The sequence below is a fragment of the Podarcis vaucheri genome (genome assembly GCF_965113315.1).
Source record: "Podarcis vaucheri genome assembly, chromosome: Z".
Taxonomy (NCBI): Eukaryota; Metazoa; Chordata; class Lepidosauria; order Squamata; family Lacertidae; genus Podarcis; species Podarcis vaucheri.
In genome coordinates, this window is record NC_138758.1 from 4840171 (window position 1) to 4863498 (window position 23328).

The following is a 23328-nucleotide window of genomic DNA, read 5'->3' on the forward strand; positions in this document are numbered from 1 at the left end:
TGCCTCCTCGGAGGTTAAGTGCTATTGAATTAAATGGGGCTTACTCCCAGATATGGAAGTTTAGGATTGCAGCGTTACCCGCCCCCCTTTAAAAGCAGTCTTGAGTAAGAATTTGTTGCCACATCATTGTGTCGGAGTTCCACAGGTTAACTGCATGCAGGTTGGGAGAAAGTCCTGGGTTTCCCCACATATAATCCCCTACTTAGTGGGGTTGTGTAGAGGATAGACTAGGAGCACCGTCAGCAGCAACTTCGCCACTTGAGAGCTCCTCGTGGGAGATGGTGTGATGTAACAAAAGATTCATTTATAAAACCAAAAGAGCTGTAAGGGACTACAAGGGTCCCGGAATAAATCTATTCTCCCAGCGTGGGGTCTGCAGCCCGCAACCCGCGCTCGCCCTGCCGGCTTGAGCTATGCCATCGCTCATTCATTTCGCTCAGCCCGGCGTAGTGGGAAGCCACGCCTCCCCGTCCTTCACAGGCCTCCCGCGTCCCGTCCCACGGCAAACTCGCTAGTCTAGCGCCGCTCTACCCTCATGGCTGCTCTCTATGAATGCGGCGAGACACGGCGCAACTTCCGCTTCCGATATAAACAAACCCGAGTTGAAATAAATGGCGCTGTTGGAGGCGGCACCTGCAGATACCGCTTGGCGGAGATGTCAGACACGGACAGCGAGGAAGCGGCGGCGGCGGCGGCAGCAGCAGCAGCAGCCAAGCCCTTCTCCCTGGCCGCATTCCACTTCGGCAACATTAACGACCACGGCCAGCTCGAGGGAGAAGAGCTCTTCGACGAGGTGGGCTCCTCTCGGGGGCAGGGGGCAGGGGGCTGGGCGCTGGGCAGGGGGCTGGGGCTCGCTACTCTCCGAGCAGCCGCCCCGGGACCGGAGCTCCATAGCTAGGGGGCTTGCTCCGCATGGGGAAGAGCTCTTCGACGAGGTGGGCTCCTCTCGGGGGCAGGGGGCTGGGCGCTGGGCAGGGGGCTGGGGCTCGCTACTCTCCGAGCAGCCGCCCCGGGACCGGAGCTCCATAGCTAGGGGGCTTGCTCCGCATGAGGAAGAGCTCTTCGACGAGGTGGGCTCCTCTCGGAGGCAGGGGGCTGGGGCAGGGGGCTAGGGCTCGCTACTCTCCGAGCAGCTGCCCCGGGACCGGAGCTCCATAGTTAGGGGGCTTGCTCCGCATGGGGAAGAGCTCTTCCTCAGTCGCCAGGGAGTACTGGGAGAGCTCCTGCAGAAAAGCGTAGCAAATATCTAGGGTTGTCATGTGCCCTCTTTTTTTAGGGGGGGGTCTTCTTTTTCAGGGGGAAAATTTCTGTTCTAAATTTACATTTTCTCCGGCTTTACTTTCTGGATGATACATAGACATCGCTGGTGGCTGAAGACTTGCTTTCCTCTTCTCTTTTCTTCTGTCCCCCCCCCCCGCCCCTGCCCCCTGGGAGCAGGGACACACACCACTGGTTTGGTTTTGGAGCATGTGCTCTGTGTGCAGAAGCCCCCTTCCCCAGTTCAACCCCTGACATTGAAAGGTGGGGCTGGGAATGTTCCTGTCTGAGGGAGTGCAGAGCCACTTCCAGCAAGCATGGAGAATTCTGGGCTGAGGGGACCACTGGTCTGGTTTTGGAGCATGTGCTCTGTGTGCAGAAGCCCCTCCCCCCTCCCCTATCAAAAAACCCTCTCCCCCTCTTCCATCAATCCCTGACATCTCAATGCAAGGATTGGAGAGTTCCTGCCTGAAAGCCTGGAGAGCCAATCACATTAATAGCAAATGATGGACTAGGTGGACCAATGGTTTGGTTGTGGAGGATGTGCTTTGTGTACTGAAGCCTCCTGGTTCGACCTTGACATTTCAAGAAAGGGCTGGGAAAGTTCCTGCACGAGTGCATGGGAGCCTTTTCTAACAAGCATAGCTGATTGAAGCTGATTAAAGCTACAGCATTGGACAAAGCGTTAATTAGAAGCCCCTTTCCCTGCTATTGAAACACACACACACACACACACACACATTCTTCTTGCAGCTGTGCATCTGCTGTAACTGGTAGTACCTCTGCAAGATATTCCAGGCAGAGAAGGATTTCCCCCCCACTTGTCCTTCAGTCTGAGATGCCAAAGACTGAATGTCACTGAGGTCTTGTCACTGAGCCCATAGTGCTCCCCCCCCCACCTTCCATATGAAACAGTCTTATATCAAATGAGACCTCTGGTTCTTCTAAACCAGTACTATCTGCTTTAACTAGCAGTGGTTCTCCAGAGATTTTTTTCAGCATTGCATCTTTTTAACTGGAGATACTGAAGACTGGATCTGGGGCCACCTGCATACAAAATGTGCTCAGCCATCAAAACTACTGTCACATCTTGTATAGCTCCCAGGTATGCATTTCTGTTAATAGTGCAGTGTGGCTAGATGTTATCTGCAGTGCAACTTACTGCTTTGTCCTCCTAATAACTTTACAGTTATGCCTTCCAACTCTACTCCATATTACTGTCTTTCCTTCCACTTCTGACCAACTTCTGTTCTCTTTCTTTCTCCCAGGAAACAAAAAAACGTTTGGCTGATCTAGGGGCAATGGATCTGGGGAGCTACATAACTGAAGCCACAGCCGGTGAATATGATGCTTCTGTGGTAGATGAAGTCCAGATGGATGAGGAAGGTGAGATAACCTTTTTGCCTTGGGGGTCTGGGGTAGAACAGCCTTCTCCAACCTGGTGTCTCCCACATGTTGTTGGAATCCAGCTCACATCAGCACTAGCCAGCACAGCCAATGGTCAAGGAAGATGGTACTTTTGGTGCAACAGAATGTGGAGGGCACCAGGTTGGGGAAGTCTAGGGTAGAAGAAGGGCTTTGGTCTCAGGATCTGGGATGACTCCTGTTTGTGTATTAAAAAGAGGTCCAGCTGGTTGATGCTTTAGTGATGCTTGCTCAGCATCTGCAAGCAATGGCTAGACTTAGTAGCAAAGTGGCAGCTTCTGCTAGGTAAAGGTAAAGGGACCCCTGACCTTAGGTCCAGTCGTGACTGACTCTGGGGTTGCGGCGCTCATCTTGCTTTATTGGCTGAGGGAGCCGGCATACAGCTTCTGGGTCATGTGGCCAGCATGACTAAGTCGCTTCTGGCGAACCAGAGCAGTGCATGGAAACGCCGTTTACCTTCCCGCCGGAGCGGTACTTGCACTTTTGACGTGCTTTCGAACTGCTAGGTTGGCAGGAGCAGGGGCCGAGCAATAGGAGCTCACCCTGTTGTGGGGATTTGAACCCCCGACCTTCTAATGGGCAAGTGCTAGGCTCTGTGGTTTAACCCACAGCGCCACCTGCCAGCCCCCAATACAATAGCACAACGTTATATACAATTAGCACAGATGCTTCAGGAAGAAATGGATGAAATTATATACCTCAGGTTGCAATCTTGTAAACTCTTACCTGAGAGGAAGTAGCCATATGTGATAGGACTTTCTTTTTGTTTGTGGCTCCAACTCTCCCCTTCCCCAGAGATGTATTTGGTTCCCTCCCAGATTTCTTTTAGAAGAGCTTAAAACCTTTTTCTTTGTCGATCAGTTTTGTTAAGGTCATGCTCTCCTCTGGGTTTGATCTTCTCATAGATTGATGATGCAAGGGACAGATAAAGATGCTACTCTTCTGTTAATTTTAGTGTTTTGTTAGATGCCTAGGCAGAGCTTAAGTTTTGCCAGAACTCCCTCTAAGATCTTCTTTGTTTACAGTCCTGGATGTAGTGCTAGATCCAGGAAAGCAAAAGGAAAACACTGAGAGCTGAAGATTACAGACTATAATCTTGTAAACGCTTGTCTGGTAGTAAGTAGCCACATGTAATAGGCAGAAATCAGATGTCTAAGCATAAATCCTTATGCCAGTGGAACAAAAGTTAGTGCTAAACTGGATTCCATCACGGGAGCTGATATTCTGCACTGGGACTGAAGGGGTTTATATGTGATGGTTCCTATGTGTTGTGGTTCCTTTAATTGCTGTTCAGAAAAAATTGGTGCATGGCTTCCCTTATCTTGCACCTGCAGATCTTGTGATTGGTGTTTGAAGGTCACTGTGACCTGGCAACCAGCCAAGGTTATGGTCATTCTTGAGTATATTAAGAGAGGGTTTGTACATTGTCTGTTCGGTTTGCTTTGAGGAAGCTCTGCCAGATTGATACTGAGCTTTGTGTTGTATGCATGCTGTGAATTGTACTTGCTTTGCATTTGAAGCCTGCACCTTCTACCAGGGATCTAGTGGAAGCCTGTACTTTATGTATACAGTGAAACTGTCTTAATGCTTTGGACCTGTCAGTAAGTACTGAACTGACTGAAAAGTTGGAGTCTGACTGAATTTCTTCCAGCACAAACTGCACTGCCATGAACCTACATGCTTGGGGAGCTGCACATGCTTGGCACAAGCCCTATGCCAACAGCTTCTATGTGATTTGTTATCTGCACCTGGTTTGTTCATATTCTGTGAATTAAATATTGTATTCCTCTCTCCCTCCCACCCATTCCTTGCCTTGGTGTTTCCCTTACAGTCATGGGAAAAAGAAAGTGCGCTCTCTTTGAATTCTGTGGTTTTACATATGAAGACATAATAACAATCATCTGTTCCTTAGCAGGACATATTACACTTTTGCCTTTATCATCATGTCTAGTTGCTGGTGGGAATGAGGCTTAGGATACTCCTCCGAAAGTCATACTCCTTTTTCCCACGTCCTTCATGAATGTGGGTGCAGAAGTTGTGATAGGAAAAAGGTGTTGCCTGCTGGATCTGTAATTTTGCTGTGTTTTCTGTTTCTCCCTCCACCACTAGGCTGGGTTAAGAGTAATGACAATGCTGTTGATTATTCTGACATTACCGAACTGGTTGAAGATGATGTCCACAGTGGGCAGGCGGTATGCAGCCCTCAGCTAGTTGTGAGGGCAGGTAAGCGGTGGCAGATGGTTTCCTCTGTCGCCTTTGGCATAACTGATCTTTTTCTAATCAAGCTGGTTCCTGCTGCCCTGATGTCCGTGCTGGTTCTCTCTTGCTCTTCTTCTTTAGAGTCCTATACCTTTAATAATTGCAACCCTGGTTTCTGCTCCTGCTAAACATTTTATCAAGGGAGTCAGTCTTGCATAGTAAGCTTTTCCATTGCTCTGCCCACCTTGGCCCCTGTTACAGGAGCTGATGGTAATGAAGATTGCATTAATTGGATGTTTTAGCCCTAGGCCTTTCCATTCCCATAGCAGGTGTCTGTCTCAGCTGTGGGGAATAGGGGAAAGGTTTTTTAAAAAGAGAAAGTGGCTAGTTCCCTTGGATTCTTTCACATTTTTCTGTCTGAAGTCATCACTTGCAAATATGTCTCAGGCTTGGCTAGCCAAAGGACAACCTTCTTTCACACGGCCAGACCATGGAAGATGAGGCAATCAGTGGCTACTTACCATGACTGAATTGATTTTAGAATGTATTTCAATTAATTGACTGTGATTTTATGTAAACTGTGTTATTTTTACTGTTGTTAGCCGCTCTGAGCACAGTTTTGGCTGGTGAGGGCGGAATATAAATAAATTATTATTATTATTAATCTCCAACAATGCTTTATGTTGGGCCAGGCGCCTGGCCCTTAACTCGGTAGTATCTTCCCTGGCTGGCAGCCGCTCTCTGGGGTTTCAGCCAAGGAGTCTCTACCAAAAACCCCTGGAGATGCCAGGAACTGAACCAGGGAGCTACTGCATGCAAGGCACATGATCTACCACTGATCTATTACCCGTCGTCTGGGGGCCCTTGAGGGTTGCATTGGGCTGCTGCAATCCAAATGAATTCTGACTGGTCTGTGTTGTGCCATTTATTTATTCAGTGGATTTCTTTGCACTGTATCCCAGCCTTATATTGGAAGTTCAGGCTGAGTTGTGATGTTGGTTGTGCTTATGCACATTCCCAACCTGCTGCCCTTTGATTTGATCTTTGGTGCTGGCATAGATGTGATCATGCTCCCCCCACCCCCTGTGGAAGTGCCATGGTCTGATCACTATGCTCTGAAAGCCAAGATTGGAACCGGGCCCCTTGGTTTACCGAGGAGCTCTGGAAAATGAAGCGGGATCTCAGATGGCTAGAGCGAGTATGGCGACGGACTTGTGACAGAGCTTCAAGAATATCTTATAGGACGCTTATGAAAGCTTATGAGATGGCTATGAAAGCTGCTAAGAAATCTCACTTTGCAGCTTCCATTGCATCCACTAGCTCTCGCCCAGCACAACTTTTTAGAATAATTAGGTCAATAACGTCCTTAGGAGGACAACCAAATTTAAGCACAAATTCGACCCACAGCTGTGAGGCATTTGCGAGCTTTTTTGCAGAGAAAGTCCTGTTGCTCTGCCATGACCTCCCTGCCAATTTAGATACAGTGACAGAACTGGAGGCCCCTCGACTGTCTTTGGGTCCAGTGTTGGACCATTTCGATCGGATACTCCCTGCTGATGTGGATAGACTCCTCCAAGCTGGTAGGCCCACCACCTGCCTCCTCGATCTGTGCCCGTCTTGGCTGATTAGGGCATGCCCAGATATCGCATGGACTCCCCTGGTTGAAATTATCAATTTGTCCCTTGGCATGGGGATATTCCCAGGGGAGCTGAAGGAAGCAATGGTGTGTCCGCTCTTAAAGAAAACTTCACTAGATCCTTTAGATCTATCCAATTACCGCCCAGTTTCAAATCTCCCATATCTGGGTAAGGTAATTGAGAGAGCAGTTGCAAAACAGCTAGGTAGGTTTCTGGAGGAAACATCGGCTTTATCGTTCCAATTTTAGTATATGTGCTGCCGAAGCGAGCACTGAAACATCGGCTTTAGATCCATTTCAGTCTGGATTCCGTCCTGGTTTTGGGACTGAGACAGCTCTGGTTGCCCTAATAGATGATCTCCGCAGACAACTGGATTGAGGCGGGTCAGGACTCTTGATTCTCTTAGATTTGTCAGCAGCCTTTGACATGGTCGATCACGATCTTTTGGACCACCACCTCGCCGACGTGGGGATGCAGGGCATAGCCCGTAAATGGCTGTGCTCTTTTATCTCTGGTCGGGGACAGAGGGTGGGAGGGAGATGTCGTTGCGCCACTCCTTGGTCAGTGGAGTGCCGCAGGGCGCAATCCTCTCCCCGATGCTTTTTAACATTCTTATGCGCCCCCTTGCCCAGATTGTCCAAAGCTTTGGGCTGGGCTGTCACCAATATGCTGATGACACTCAGCTCTGTCTGCTGATGGATGGCCATACTGACTCGATCCTGGACACACTGACCAGATGTTTGGAAGCTGTGGCTGGATGGTTTTGTGGGAGCTGATTGAAACTAAATCCTTCGACGACAGAGGTCCTCTGGCTGGGTCGAGATGGTATGGGGATGAGGGACCAACTCCCTTCTCTTGCAGGGGCCCAATTAGTGCCATTGCCTTCCGTTAAGAGTTTGGGTACAATCCTTGATGCCTCCCTTTCCATGGGAGCGCAGGTTACAGCAACAGCCAAGGCGACATTTTTCCACCTTCACCGCATCAAGCATTTGGTCCCTTACCTTTCCCGCCCCAACCTGGCCACAGTGATCCATGCGATGGTCACCTCCAGGCTTGACTACTGTAATTCGCTCTATGCGGTGCTGCCCTTGAAGCTGTCCCAGAAACTCTAGCGGGTGCAGAATGCTGCAGCGAGGCTCCTCACAGGGTCTCTGCCATGGGAGCATATTCACCCAGTGCTTTTCAAGCTGCACTGGCTCCCGGTGGAGTACAGGGTCAGATTTAAGGTGCTGCTTTTTACCTTTAAAGCCCTTCACGGCCTAGGACCCTCGTACCTACGGGACCGCCTCTCCCGGTATGCCCCACAGAGGACCTTAAGGTCCATATATAGCAACACCCTAGAGGTCCCGGGCCCTAAGGAAGTTAGATTAGCCTCAACCAGAGCCAGGGCCTTCTCAACACTGGCTCCGGCCTGGTGGAACGTTCTGTCTCATGAGACCAGGGCTCTGCGGGACCTGATTTCTTTCTGCAGGGCCTGTAAGACAGAGTTGTTCCACCTTGCCTTTGGCTTAGAATCAGTTTGGTTCCCTCCCCCTCTTTCTTTTTCCTTTCTCCTCCGGTGAAGAGGCTACATCCTAATGTTTTAATGTATTTTAATCTTTTTAAATTGTATTTTAATCAACTTGTTTTTATTATTGGTTGTTAGCCGCCCTGAGCCTGGTCTTGGCTGGGTGGGGGCAGGGTATAAATAAAAAATTATTATTATTATTATTATTATTATTATTATTATTATTATTATTTGGGGTCATAGGAAGCTGCCTTAGACCATAGCTCCATCTTTCTCAGTATTGTCTACATGGACTAGCAGTGGCTCTCCAGGGTTTCAAATTAGGCCTATCGCAGCCAAACCTAGTGATGCTGGGGATTGAACCTCAGGTGTTCTTCATGCAAAGCAGATGGTCCTCAGCCCTTCCCCACAGGAAACCTAAAAATTACAGAAATAACTAGTTGAGTGTGGGGAATTATGTGGGAATAGAAGATGATGGAGGATGCCTGGGTCTTCTTGGAATGTTAATTCTGGTAGCTTTTAACAAGGACAACGAACTGGAGGTGGGATGAGATGGAAGGGCTGCCCATCACTGAGTTCCCTCCTTTCTTCCTTAGGTGGTGTTTCTGTTTCTGGCTCTGAAGAAACCAGTTCCAGGCTGATGGCTCCTTCACCACCACCTCCAGCGCTGGTGAAGGAGGCCGAGGAACAGGACACAACTTATTTTGGTGCGTATGCACTCATGGGATGTGACTGTGAGCCCTCTAGAGTCAGGGGTAAGCAGAAGGTATACGGGAGCAAAACAAGCACACTGTACTCCACCTGTTATTTTTCATTGTAACACCTAGCTCTCATCTCATTACGTTAAGGATTTATGGTTGCGCAATAGCTCGACAGTCACAGAATCTACTGGTAGTGGGAGAACTTGATCTGGGTCATTCAGACTTCTTTAGTGCAGGGTCAGTGTGGCTTTGGGCATGTCCAAGAGGACTCTTCCCTTGCCTTGCCCTGCCCCACACCACTTTTGTCCCAAATGCAAGCTGCAATTCTCAAGAAGCCAGGTTCCATTTGAAACGCTGCTCTTCTTTCCACTTCAATGCCTGGCTTAGCTTTCTGCCATGTTGAGGTTACGGAGCAGAGATTTTCTTTCTTTTCTCTCTGAGAGATGCTCTCCATTCCAGGGAATGAAGACAGCGAGAATGCCATCCAGCTGCCCACCATTTCCTCTTCCGAATCTGAGCAGCAGTCCAAGGAAGACAAGTCTACATTTCCGCTTGCAGGGATAATGCAGCAAGATGCCACCGAGCAGCTGCCCAGCGCCACAGACCTGTTCCCTGAATTCCGGCCAGGCAAGGTAGGGCTTGAGGGTTGAGTCGGAGTGAAAGGCTGCACTTCGTGGTAGAAGGATGGGTGATTTCTCTCTGTACTTCTGTTTATTTCACAAATTTATATACCACTTGATTGTAAATCCTCCCCCCAACCCCCCCTCAAAACAGTTTGCAGAAGGAATAAAACAATAAAATTATCAGTAACAATAGTTACAAACATCTATTTAAAACAAAATATAATTGCATTTAACAATAAGCTAAAAACAGATTAAAGCACATAGCAACATTCTACATATTTGGGTAGGCTTGTCTAAGCAAAAGTGCCTTTAGCAGCGAGTTCCATGGTGTAAATTCCCAAAGTGTAAAGGCAGGGCAAGTATTATACAGCAGCTGCAATGGTGTCAGTTCTGCAGACTGAAGCTGTTGGGTGAGCACATTTCAGGTACGGTGATCTTCCATTTTGGCCCCCGGAGCCCTGAGATGGCTCTGTGTCTCCTGCTCCTCTCCCAATCCTTCCAGGCTTCCTGTCTCAGGATGCAGTTACCTTACCAATTCCTAGTAAGAGTGTAAAAAGCTAGGTGCATCTCCTTTTCTTCAGGTGAGGGTTCTCTTGTGGTCCCAAATGATTAGCGTAAATTCCCAAGTTTGAGGTATGTGTAATGACTTGGGGAGCTCAGGCTGGAGGCTAATGAAAAGCACTTTTCAGCACTAATAGCCCCCCGCCTACTCCCAAGATGTGAATAAGTCCCAAGAGCAGCAAGATCGCTGGTACCTCCATATACTGTGCCCTATGAGAGAAAGCTGGACATGGCTTATTGCGTTGGACTGCCTCAAAGCTTGTCATTTGGAGGTGGGGGTACAGCTGGGGAGGAAAAGGATAGCCCTTCCCTCCTCGGCAGCATACACCTCCGCAGCCCACCCCACCCAGCCACATTTAGGGTCGGGAAAGGCCTCCAAGTGACTCCAGATTTGAAGCTTAAATGTGGTGCTTCCCCCTCCCAAACTGAAAGTGCGTCTCTAGTGCAATTGGGCTTCAGAAAAGCCTCCTGTTCACTCCGGGAGGAGCCTTTTAGGCAAGCCTGATTGTTGCAGGGGCAGATGCTACATTGATGGAATGGATATGAGTGCCCATGAGTGTAAGGGAGGCAATGAGAGTGAGTGAGTGAGTGAATGAATGAATTAGTGTGCTGTATGTGTGTAATGCTTGAGCAAGCGTGGGGTGGTCCCACCCTCCACCAGCTCTGGCCCAGCTCTCTTGGGCTGTGTCTGTTTATGTTTTGGACTCTTCCTCCATTGGCATGTGACCCACCAAAGGTTAGCCATGTGGCAATGTGGCCCCCAGGTTGCAGAAGTTCCCCCACCCCTTCTGCAGGTCTTGCAAACCCACCTGGAGAGGACTGGCTCCACAGCCAGCTAGAGTGACAGAGAGATGCGGCCTGATGGCAAACTTAATGTTTCCGTGCTTGACATGCCCTGAGTGATCAGAGAGACCAGCCACTTATGCCTCCCAACCTTCGCTTCCTTCTTCGTCCTTCCCTGTAGGCGCTGCGATTTCTGCGCCTCTTTGACCCTGGCAAAAATGCCCCATCTGTCTGGAGCACAGCCCAAGGGAAGCTCAAGAAGAAGAAGCAGCAGAAGCAGCACCAGAAATCAACTCAGAAAGTACAGTTCCAGAAAGGAGAAGCTGCTACTGAGGAAGGCACAGAAGGCAGATCGTCCTGGGAGTACAAGTTTGCCCCAACTCCTCCTCCGGAGCAGTGCCTTTCTGACGATGAGGTGGGTTTCTGGGAGCAGAGAGGAGGATGGAGTAGGGGATTGTTAGTGTGTTCGCTGCTTTTACTGTCTCACAGCAGAGTTACTTAGAAAGCCTCCCAGCATCTTCACAGCAGTCCAGCTCTCTATCAGTGGGTCTGTTTAGCCTGGAAAAGAGGAGACTGAGAGGAGATATGGTAGCCATTGTCAAATATCTCAAGGGCCGTTACATGGAAGAGGGAGCAAGCTTCTTTTCTGGAGGGTAGGACTCAAGGCAATGGCTTCAAGTTGCAAGAAAATAGATCCCAACTAAACATTCAGAAAAACTTTCTGACAGTAAAAGCTATTCAGTCGTGGAACGGACTCCCACAAGAGGCTGTGGACTTTCCTTCTGTGGAGGTTTTTAAGCAGAGGTTGGGTCATGGATGCTTGAGCTGAGATTTCTGCATTGCAGGGGGTTGGACTAGATGACCCTGGGGATCTCTTCCAACTCTAAGATTCTAGGATTCTCTGAAATGAAGAGAGCCTCTTTGCTCCCTGCAGCCATCTAATTAGAGAGACAGACTCTCACAGACACAGGCTGACACTGAATCTCTCCTCCCTCAGATGTGCCCCACCTGGTGCTAGGGAGGATTCTCGTTGCTAAGCAACTTGCTTCAAGGACAGACTCTGTTCCAAGCACCATTAAAAGTTTATCTTTGGAATACAGCAGCAGGGGTGGGATGTAGTTCATGCCAGACAGCCTCTTTGCTACTTCAAAAGAGAGGTTGTGGATTCCTGCCTTGCTGTAGGACATAATAGGTTCCCCTGCCAACAACAGCTGAATCTCTTCCTACCAAGAAGGAAGGCTGAGAAGTATTAGTCTCTGCAAGGCGAATGCCAAGTGCAAATCAGGGCTGAGGGTGGTCCAAGTCCTCTGGAGATGCTCCTACCACCTCGCTTGTTTTAGAAAATAATTGTTATTAAGTTTTCAATTTTACATCTCCAAATAAACCTTTTACAAACTTTAAAATATCTAGTGACTTCCTTCTACTCTTTCCATGGTTCATTTTACACATCCCTGCATATTTTTACTATAACCATTCAAATCAGTTTTCCATTTTACATCTATCAAAAAAATTATTTACTCTGTTGAATTTATCTTAGTGCTTCCAGCGTTTTCAGCTTTATAGTTATTTTCCATATATTCAATAAATGATTTCCGCTTTTCTTTAAATATATGTTCTTCTTGCTCTTTTATTTTATGTGTTAAATATGCAAGTTCTGCATTTTCTGACAGCTTAAGTTGCCAATCCTCACTCACTTTGCATTTTTGGGCTAACAAAACATGGGCCGCAGCTGTTGCATACATAACCTTTTCTGACACCTAGGAACTTCAGTCTGGGTTATTCCTAACAAAAAGGACTCTGGTTGTTGTTGTTGTTTGGGGGGGGAAGTAGTTTTAAATTTTTTTTTCAATTCATTATAAATCATTTCCCAATACACTTTTACCTTGTTACATGTCCACCACATGTGAAAAAAAGTTCTCTCCACTTTTTTACACTTTCAGCACATATCTGATTCTGTTTTATAAATCATAGCCAACCTACTCAGAGTTAAGTACCATCTATGAATCATTTTCAAATAATTCTCTTTCCATGAATAACTTTCAGTAAATTTCAGGTCACTTTTCCAGAGTTTCTCTCAGAGGTTGAGATCTATATTGTGCCCTATATCTATTGCACAGTGTGTCTTTGAAGCTTTAACAAGCTCATCTTTTGTTTCCTGTTCTAGTAGAAAATTATACATTTTAGACAAAGGTCTATCCCTTTTTTGTAAGAGTTTTTTCCCCTCTTCAAATTGTGAGCTTTGGTCCAGAAATCAATTCTTTCTATCTCATTTAAACATGTTGTGTAACTGGTGTTATTGCAACCAATCTGTAACTTGGCTCCTTAAGTCTTCCATAGGTTTCAATCTGGGTTCCCTCACTGTAAAATCCAGCAGTTCCCTGTAAGCCGCCCATTGTCGGTCCATATTAACTCTCTTAATTGTAATTGCTTCAGTGGGATCCAGCTCCTCTCTCTTGACCCTCTGACTCCCTCTCCCCCTCCAGATCACCATGATGGCACCAGTGAAGCCCAAGGCCTCCCAGTCTATGAAAAACACAAAGGTGGCAGCCCCTACGTCCAAGGTGGCTGAATGGCGCCATGGGCCTGCCAAGTTCTGGTATGACATGTTGGGCGTCCCCGAGGACGGCAGCGGCTTTGACTATGGTTTCAAGATGAAGGAGCACAAAGAGGAGGAGGTGGGTGTGGAGGAAGGGCTCTGTTTTTCCTCTTCCAAAGCAGCAGCAGGAAGAGGAGGGAAGGGGCCCAGCTACCAGCACCTTGACCATTTTCTGTTCTCCCTTCAGACTCCTAAGGCTGAGAAGGACAATCTGCTGTCAGATGAGGACTTCCTCATGGTGACCCAGAAGCACTGGGAGGATGACGTGATCTGGAACATGGATGACATCAAGGAGGATCCCAAGGCAAAGCAAGCGAGGCAGGAGGCCTGGTTGCCGTCCAGTATGAAGACAGGTGCCGCCACCACCAGCACCCAGCAAGGTAAGGTTAGCAGGCAACTGGAGAAAGGGCCATATCTCAGTGCCAGAGCACACCTGCTTCGCACACGGAAGGTCCCTGGTTCAGTTCCAGCATCTTCAGGTCCGGCTGGGAAACGTGGCCTGAAATCCTGGAATGCTGCTGCCTGTTAGTGCCCACAATATTGAGACTGATGGACCAATCTTGGTATAAGTCAGTTTCCTATAATTATGTATCTTTAAAGCTGCAGGTTGTATTAATAACAATACCATTGTCAAAACATTATTATTGGTAGTAGTTGTAGTAGTAGTAACCCTTTTATATATACAGTATATATGTATCAAAATGATTTACAGACAGGCCAAAGAAACAGATTACAATTTTACTCTGTGAAGCACCCTAAGATCTTATGATGAAGGGTAGTATATAACTCAAAATAATAGAATAAAAGCAGTACGACCCCCACCCAGCCCCCGGCAAATAGATTTCAAAAGCAATACGAAACAAATACCTGCAACAGAGACGTTTCACCTCACTGCACAAACTTATTGAAACGAAAAGTTCCTCAATTTGTCACTTTGTTTTTAATGTCTGATTTTATGTTTTCAGTGAATTTGTGTGTTTGTGTGTGTATGCGTTTTATGTGAATGGCTTAGAGCAGGGATGTCCAACTGGTCAACAGCGATTGACAGGTCGACTCCCGGTTGATATAAGTTGATCGCGGTTGATTGTGGGCTCATTTTCCTCCTCGGGTGGACGTCCCTGGCTTAGAGGGTTTCGTTGTTGCTTGTGCAGTATTTAAAGATATTGCCAAGTAAATAGACAAGAAGCACACTTTTTGAACCGTCTGCTGCTGGACTTCATTTGGCCTCCTCAACATCTTCTTGCATCTGTTGCCAGGACTGAACTGCAGTGGGTGCCTGCTCAGTTTGCCTCTCCCTCTGACACACAAAGCCCAGCATGTTGGGAGTGTTGGGCCTTGCTCAGCAAAGAGGAGCAGCTCCTCAAACAGTAGAGAGGAAAGAGGAGGCTTGTACCATGCAGTGAAGAGATGTTCTATGTTAGTCAGCAAAAGGGAACGGGCAATAATTACCTGGCAGGATCTAGGTCTGACATGTCAGCTTCAGCCCTGCCCACATTTCAAGCTTGAGGCCTATTCAGAGGAACAGCAGCAGATCTGTACTCAGTCAGTGACCATTGAAGAGTTGTTGAATCTGGGAGTCCCTGCCACAGGACAAGAGATCCCAGCAGCTGGGGTTCCTGGATAGCTATTTGACCCCACCCCACAACAAATCTCCCCCAGGAGCACAGAATGCAATGAACCAGGCAGGATCTTCAGAGACACTGCCAAAGTGGCAGAGAACACTATTGTGGTGGCTTTAAACGGGATTAGGCAAATCCATGTAGGCCTGTTAACCCTGATGGCTATGTTCTCCCTACATTGCTGGAGACAGTATGCTGCTGAATACCAGTTTCTGGAAACCATAGAAGGGGAGAGGCCTTGCTTGTGGGCTTCCCTGGGGAATCTGGTTGGCCACTGAGTACAAGATGCTAGACTAATTGGGCTGTTGGCAGAACTTCATATATCGTTATGGGGTCTTGAGAGAGAAGTTCCTTGGAACAGAGGTGCTGAAATTCCAATGTACCTCAAGCACGTGGCAGTCAGTGGAGATATGGTCATTTGTATCCTTTGCGTTTCTGTAAATAAAATGGCTAGGGTGTTGAGGAACAAATGGAAGCAGGGCTGTAGTGATAAGGACCAATCACATGAGTCATCACCACACACATGGCAAAAAAACAAACCAACCCTCTCCCCACATGCTGGTAACTTGTGTTAAATGAGCAGCATCGATTCTCCAATAAGCCTCTGTGTGGAAGGAAGCACCCTCCATTGACAATGTGCTCTTCCTCTTTGTCTTGCAAAATTCACACACTCTGCCCTTACATCTTCTGAGGGTCAAGTCTGTGCTTTGGGGAGGGTGGTCAGCATCATTTGGGTAGATAGGGGGAAGAGGAATTTGACAGGGTCCTAGTTCTCTGGAGATCTTTACAGGAGTGCTTGTGTTGTGTCATTGCAGCAAATCAGAAAGAAGGCAAGCCGTGGTACTCTATTTTCCCCATTGAGAACAGAGAGCTCATTTATGGCCGTTGGGAGGACAACATCATCTGGGACCATGAAGCAATGGAGAATGTCCTGACTCCATCGGTTATGACACTTGACTCAGACGATGAAAATCTAGTCCTGGGTTTGTTCACACAATCACAATGCTTTTCCTTTGACCTACTAGTGGTTGGAAACAAGAGATTTCTGGCTTTCTGGAGATCAGTGATTTTGCAGGGTTGGGTTGGGGAACATAGATGCAAAATTCAGGTGGACTGAGGAAATAATGATGATGATGATAATTTTATTATTTATTATTTTTACCTTGCCCATCTGGCTGGCTTGCAGCATATATAAAAACATAGTAAAATGTCAAACAGTAAAAACTTCCCAATACACGGCTGCCTTCAGATGTTTTCTAAAAGTTGTGTAGTTCTTTTTATCTTCTTGCCATCTGACGGAGGGTGTTCCACAGGGAGGGCGCCACTTACTTAGAAGGCCCTCTGCCTGGTTCCCTGTAACTTCGCTTTTTGCAGTGAGGGAACCGCCAGAAGACCCTCTGATTAGGACCTCAGGGGCTGGGCGATGGGGGTGGAGATACTCCTTCACCTTCAGGTATACTGGACTGAATGTTTTACTGAGCAATCTGCTGTTTAAGATAGGTGAAGCTCTTGCTTTTTTTTTTTTTTTAGCTCCCAGAAAATTGCTCCTAACTGTCCTGACTTCTCCCAAGGGATTCTGGGAATTGTAGTTGCTTAAGGGGCCTGAGGATCTAATAGAACTCTGATTCCTTTGGAGGAGCCATTAGTTAACTCGTGTGTGTGTGTGTGTGTGTGTGTACACACACAAAATGTAGCAATGGGGCTTAACCTGCAGAAGCAAGGAGTGAGGTGACCTGTCATGTAATAGATCCCATGGGGAGGGAATTGTATTTTAAAAATTAGTTGGCCCTTTTTTTTACATTTCAAAATATTTTTGCAAATTTTACAGAAGAGCTAAAAATATCATCACCTGGCATTAACAATAAGAATATTCAATCAATCCTAACTTAAAAGTATAGATTAATATAAGCAGTCCATGTCCAAATAGGTTTCTTAAAGAGGTTGCCAGTGAAGGGTCATGCATTCAGATGGACTTCCTTTATGTAAGTGCTTTGGTGATGGGGATACCTACAGGACAGACATTGAGAGTACACTTTTATTGTATGTTCTTTCCTAGAAATTCCTGAGGAGGAGGACGAGGGGATGTTGAACACTCCTTCTGAAAATAAGAAAAAACCTTCTCAAAGGAATAGCCGGATTCTCCTGAGCAAGACGGGAGTTATTCAGGAGGAGCCTCAACAGGTTTGTGGAAGAGGCTCAGTTTGTTTCACATAAGGCTAATAAATGGAAGGGGGAAAAAATCTGACTTCAACTTCCCTGTGTTGCAACTCTAGAATATGTCTGACCCAGAGGTGAAGGACCCCTGGAACCTCTCGAATGATGAATTTTACTATCCAAACAAGCATAGGCTTCATGGAACCTTTGGAGGCAACATCATCCAGGTTAAAACCAGTGGTATCATCTCTCTCTGTATGTGCATGCATGTTTAAATGTGCAAAAGTGCAGTCTCGTGCAGAATTCCAGCCTTCTGAGAACCATGTGCCTGTGGCAAAATGCTCAGCCTTGCATCTTCACAATAGGACAAGATTCTGTGTGCAGGTACGATTGGTGAGCCATCATTCCATTGGATGCTTACAGAGCTTCTTCCCAAGGCTTAGGATGTGGCTTTGCATGGCATGTTCGTAGGGTGGACATATCCCTCAGCCCCTTCCCTTCTGTGACCCATGATTGCCCTTGTTCTGGGATGGGGACATGTTCCTTTGGCTGGCGGTAATGTACATCCAGACTTTTGTACATCCCGAGTAAAAGTTCATGTTTGGGTTGTGTGTGTTTTTTGCCTTGGTGCAGCACTCAATTCCTGCAATGCAGCTTCAACAGCCCTTCTTCCCCACCCACCTGGACCCCACAGAGCTTCGCCAGCTGCACCGGCCCCCCTTGAAGAAATACTCCGCCGGGGCCTTGTCCCAGCCTGGCCCCCATCCAGTGCAGTCACTACAAAACCACATCGAGAAGAAAGCCAAGGTAAAGCCTCCATTTCCTGGTTCTGCTCTGATGCTTTGACAGCTATGCCCTCAACTCTTTCTCACCTTGGGGGCTCAAAGAGTGTGTTTCTGTCCTCGTTTAGTCGGTTTATAATTTTTAATATTAAAATCTTCATTGGTTTTATAACTTGACACAAAACCCAATTTATACACTTTTCTTAACAATTCCACTTCCCGTCCTCCCATTGATGATGTCCCCCCTCCTGCAATTACCTGGTGCCTTTTATACAATACTTATTCCACTTTACATTTCTTTATTTATTTCATTCTTGCTACCCTTCCATTGCTTACACTTCAAGCCTGCTTGCAATTTCATTTGGCTATAATACTTTTTGAAAAAATTCCATTCTCCCATATACTATTCTCATTTTGGTCTCTTTGCCATCACTTTTGCTATCTTCACACAGTCCATTAACTTCAAAATCCGCTCCTCTTTTATTGGAACCTTCCCGCCTTCTCGCTTCTGTGCATACAGAACTCTGGCTGCTGCGGTCGCATACTTAAGCAACTTGGCCATCTTTTTCGGGATTTCTAATCCTATTACTCCTAATAACAATGCTTCAGGCTTTTGGGGAACAGTGATTTTAAACTTTTTTAATTTCATTATGTATCATTACCCAAAAGCCTGTTGCTATATATATATATATACACACACACACACACACAAACAAGTCCAGCACCTATAGAAAGATGTCACACGTGTTGGCACTTCCGACATTTGTTCGACGCTGTCTTATACATCTTTGCTATCTGCATTTGGTCTCTTTGTACTTTCAACTTGCTCTGCACCCAGATGAGAAGGAGTGCGCTGCAAGCCTCTGGTGGTGGGGAGATGTTCTTCATGCGCACTCCGCAAGACCTCTCAGGCAAGGATGGAGACCTTATCCTAGCGGAGTACAGTGAGGAGAACCCCCCCTTAATGATGCGGGTTGGCATGGCAACCAAGATCAAGAACTACTACAAGCGGGTGAGAGTGCTGTTGTTTGGCTGCAGGTGTTTGAGCTTCTGTAGCTTGAGGCTGCCCTTCTCACTAAAGCTGTATTTCCTCTTGGCAGAAGCTGGGTAAAGATTCAGGTCCCCCTAAGCAGCCATATGGGGAGACCACCTACTGCCAAACCTCCCCCTTCTTGGGTTCTCTTTACCCAGGCCAGCAACTCCAGGTGAGATGTCTGCCTTTCACAATGGGTGGGGTGGCAAAATTGAGTTTGTGTGTGTTCTTCAGAATTGTGTGACCTCCTTCCCAAAGCCAAGAAGTGTTTGCCTGGTTTTGGGAAGGAGGCTCGAGGCCCTGGCAGGGTCCCAGAGCTACCACCTTCCCAAAGCCCAGTAAGCAAGGTGCCGGGCTTTGCGGAGGCGTGTCATAGCCCGTATGAGTCCTGTTGCTGAGCAAGCAAGGACTAGGAGTCTCTGAGGAACACTTACCAGAAAGGAGAATCCACATATGAAGTCAGACAGTCCAGAGATCAGGGAAACCAGATGATTACAGAGCCCAGGTGGAGAGCAGGAAGCAACAAGGTAAGGCCAGGCATCACAGGCATTGTTTCCAGCATCTACTGCTACTGTGAGCTCTATTTAAAAAGGCTGAAGCCAGCTGATTCTCATCAGTGCCTTCTCTGTGTCCTTGAAGGCTGATCAGCTACAGGTGCAGTCATTCCACCTTCTCCTCCTCCAGGCTGCTGTTCAGCAGGCGAAACTGACTCCTGGCTCGTGACAAGAAGGCACAGGGGCTCTTGGGCACTGCCAGAGTCCTTGTGAAGCCTTCCCTGCGGCCCCAGCTGTGCAGGGGGGAAATAAATAAACGGAGAGTGGGTTTCCTCCACTTTCCATTTTTTCATTTCGCTCCAAAGCCACAACCTCGTAAGTAAAATAAGCATAAGATGTGAGTCACTTGTATGGCTTTCTGAAGATGTCTAAATGAAGGCAGGAATGCTTTCTGCCAAAACTCTCAGACACTTGCAATAAAAGCTTGGACTTGGTCATTAGAGTTGCGGTGGAGAATTCTTCCATGGCTAGGGAGTCTATACTCTGGGTGTGAGTGCTTCTCCCCAAGGTACCAGCAGAGGCCAGATACCTGGGAAGGTGGGGGGGGCGAACAACTTGTTCATGGCAGTCCCACCCATGGACAGCATCCAGTATTCCCTCTGGCCCATGACTTCAGAGAGTGCCACAGTGAACTGTGTGCAGGCAAGCAGCCAGTACATTTGCTGTTTCTAATGTTTTGCACTTTGGTCACCTTTGGAAAATGGAAGGTGACTTGGCGTGTGGGTAGTGAGCTTGCACTGCTTGTACGCCTTTGATCTTGCTGTGTATCAACTGTCTCTTGGGTTTGATGGAGAATCCCATTACAGTAAAACCTCATCCTGCATCCGCCTCCGCTTGCGTGCGCTTTGGCGAATGTCTGCGGCAAACCTGGAAGTACTGGAATGGGTTACTTCCAGGTTCGCCACTCGCACAGAAGTGCTAAATCGCCCCATGTGCAGACACGGCATTTTGACATGCAGATCCTCCAGAACAGATCCCATCCGCAAAACGAGGTTTGACTGTATGTCTCAAGGACTAAAGCTGGTCTGTAAGGTCCTGTTGGATTCTTTTTCTTTCCCTGACTCCTGTTGCAGTTGACCAAGGTAGCCCCTTTCCTTTTGACAGGCATTTGAAAACAATCTCTTCCGGGCTCCGATTTATCGTCACAATATGCCGGAAACAGACTTCTTAGTTATCCGGGATCAGAATGGTTACTACATCCGGGATTTGCAGGATATCTTTGTGGTTGGACAGCAATGTCCTCTCTTTGAAGTTCCTCAACCCAACTCCAAACGTGCCAAGACTCACATTCGAGACTTTCTCCAGGTTTGTCTTCTGTGGGTTACGCAAGTTATTAGCTCTGCAGTAAGCTCAGGGAAAATGGAGTGTTGTTGCAGCTGTGACATATGGGCCTGTGCAAGAGGGCAGACTGTTAAAAAGTTTTGTGTTCATATTTGAGCTCAAAAATGGATTGGTTCACGTTCACTAGTAACTTCAAAGTAATTGCCCTCTTTTGTAGTTTGGCTCACTTGCTTGAGACTATTGATATTTTCTTAATTGTTCTTTAGTATTTTCCAAAATAGCATACAATAAAACTTACTGTTGCAAAATGAAACAAGGTCATGCACAACTAAGACACTCCTTCCCTCCCCAATTCACATTGCAAGGTTGTTTTCCTCCTTCAAGAAGCTTAGCTGAAGGCACTGACAAATTTTCATTATCACAGAAACACAAGTGTCCTTCCAAAATAACCCCTGCCCTCTAGAAGGCCAAATGCTCGGCATGCTCATGTTTACAAAAGAAACCAATGGAAACCAAGGAGAGTCAAATGCATTAGGATTAGCTACTTGCCTCAAGAATCTATTAGTATCCTTCACTTTTTCAGCCAGTGCTGTGTGCAACACAGTAATACCAAGTTTGCCATTACAGCTCTGACGTATCCCAGCATCAGGAAATCTCCATGCTGGCTTCTGTCAAGAGGAAAAAATCTTTGTTCAATATATTTGATGCAGTGCACGCAATATCTCGGATGCGGATTCACATGAGGCGGATGTGTTATCTGGTGTACTGAGCATTTCTTCCCTAGGTTTGGGCTAGGGCAGTGCTGCCTATCAAGTATGCAGCCTTATTGTTCATTTCCCCTTCCCAGAATCACAGGCAAATAAAATAGGACAGAAAAAGCACTCTGGACAAGGCAACCTTATATGGATGTGACACACAGATCTTAGGCATTTGTTCACTGGGGCTCTTGCTGCCCAGTGATCACCACCAGCTTCTCATTGTTGGGTTTGGTGATATTGCACAGCTCGAGCTTCAAGTCTTCATGATACTCAAGTGCCCCCATTTCTTGCCAAGTGGATCTGTACTGAAGGCACAGACTCAGCTATGTGCAACGAGGGGGATGGCAGAAGCAGATTGAGCCACCTCCACTGTTGCCTGAGGATGAGAGTCAAAAGGGCTCTTATAACGGCTCCCGTTTTCATTTGAGCCCCATTGGTGCTTTTTTCCAGGCTCTGAATCTCCATTAGCTTTGTTGCTGTCCCAGGGGGCTGCCTGAAACCCCAAATGTCTCCCGGAAAGTTTTGTATGCTCCTCCCAAGGCTTGCTGATGATTACAATTTCTTACTTGCCCTTTACCCCAGGGTCCCAGGGCAGGTTACAGCAATCAAAACCCAATGTTAAAAAAAGTTTGAAACAAAATTTCAGAAATACGGTGAGTCCTAAAAATATACAAGTGTCAAAGAGAGGTAAATCGAGCGTTCACCAAACTGTGCCAGATGCCCCTCTGTGGACAACTTGGGGGCTAACACAGAGAAGGCCCTATCCTGGAAACGCCCCCACCCCCCAGCTTCTGAAGGCAGTGGAACAACCAAGAGGCCTTCTGTGGGAAGGAGGTGGTCTTTCAGATATTTGAGGCCTGAATCATTTAGAATCCCTCCTTGGAGGACTGAACGGCCCCCATTAAGAGGTCATTGGGCTTGGCTATGCACAGGTTCCCTTCTTGCCACACAAGTGTAGCCCACTGGCATCTCAAGCTGTTCCTTTGGCTTTCTTGTTAGGCCTTCATATACCGCCTGTTCAGTAAGAGAGACGAACCCCGGAGGATCCGCATGGAGGATATCAGGAACGCATTTCCTTTGGTCTCAGACACCAGAGTCCGGAAGCAGCTGAAGCCCTGTGCAGTCTACGAGCGCACACGTAAGCTTGTGCTCCCTTGCAATACCAGGCACCAGCCTTCCTGGGAAGCCCCACTTTGCTGAGGTGGTCACTGAGCATAGCCTTGTTTTCCTGGGGAGGGCCACTGCTTCTGCCCCCAGAAGCTCCCACGTTTCGCCTTTGCCATCTCTGCTTAAAAGGACCAGGCAACAAGTAACAGGAATGTCTCTGTTGCGGCTGAGACCTTGGGGAGCCGCTACCAGTCTGTCACCTCCTCCTTCAGGTTCCTAGGATCCTCAGAGCCCCTGGTGGGCTTCTGGCCTCACAGACTGACCGGTTGGGACCCTTAGGACGTGGAAATGCCTTTTTCATCACAGGAACTCTTCTCTGCTTCTATTCCCAAGGCTTGCCTCCCTGTATCCATGCCTAATTGTCTATAGCATAGCGCTTCCCCACACCTGCACACATTCTTCTCCGATATCCCCTTACTGGCTTTACAAGCATGAGTGGGGTGCTCTGTGTATCTGTTTCCAGGGTCAAAGCAACATTTTTAAAAATGGCTGATCAGCAAGGGAGAAAAGCTTTTGGAAGCTGTTGGAAACTGTATCCCCCCCCCCCCTGTTTTAAGTACAGTGGTACCTTGCAAGACGAATGCCTCGCAAGACAAAAAACTCGCTAGACGAAAGGGTTTTTTGTTTTTTGAGCTGCTTCGCAAGACGATTTTCTCTATGGGCTTGCTTCGCAAGATGGAAACGTCTTGCA

General features: G+C 47.4%; 1 protein-coding gene across 7 annotated transcripts in view; it reads left to right on the top strand.

Annotated features, from left to right (window-relative positions):
- The first annotated feature begins 596 nt into the window (after nucleotides 1-596).
- The window catches only part of TAF1 (TATA-box binding protein associated factor 1), a 47135-nt gene continuing 24403 nt past the window's right edge, over nucleotides 597-23328 (top strand). For 4 of the 7 annotated variants that reach the window (XM_082208405.1, XM_082208407.1, XM_082208404.1 and 1 more), the window contains exons 1-16: nucleotides 597-793; nucleotides 2526-2643; nucleotides 4792-4905; nucleotides 8622-8732; nucleotides 9186-9358; nucleotides 10875-11108; nucleotides 13177-13369; nucleotides 13475-13669; nucleotides 15724-15891; nucleotides 16965-17089; nucleotides 17182-17289; nucleotides 17696-17869; nucleotides 18683-18856; nucleotides 18945-19049; nucleotides 20536-20736; nucleotides 22470-22608. In XM_082208405.1, coding sequence (XP_082064531.1) covers nucleotides 656-793; nucleotides 2526-2643; nucleotides 4792-4905; nucleotides 8622-8732; nucleotides 9186-9358; nucleotides 10875-11108; nucleotides 13177-13369; nucleotides 13475-13669; nucleotides 15724-15891; nucleotides 16965-17089; nucleotides 17182-17289; nucleotides 17696-17869; nucleotides 18683-18856; nucleotides 18945-19049; nucleotides 20536-20736; nucleotides 22470-22608 — 2470 coding nt within the window. In that variant the 5' untranslated portion in view covers nucleotides 597-655. Of the gene's footprint in view, nucleotides 794-2525; nucleotides 2644-4791; nucleotides 4906-5611; nucleotides 7344-8621; nucleotides 8733-9185; nucleotides 9359-10874; nucleotides 11109-13176; nucleotides 13370-13474; nucleotides 13670-15723; nucleotides 15892-16964; nucleotides 17090-17181; nucleotides 17290-17695; nucleotides 17870-18682; nucleotides 18857-18944; nucleotides 19050-20535; nucleotides 20737-22469; nucleotides 22609-23328 lie in introns of those variants that run through there. The other 3 variants (XM_082208402.1, XM_082208406.1, XM_082208408.1) reach the window with 3 other exon arrangements.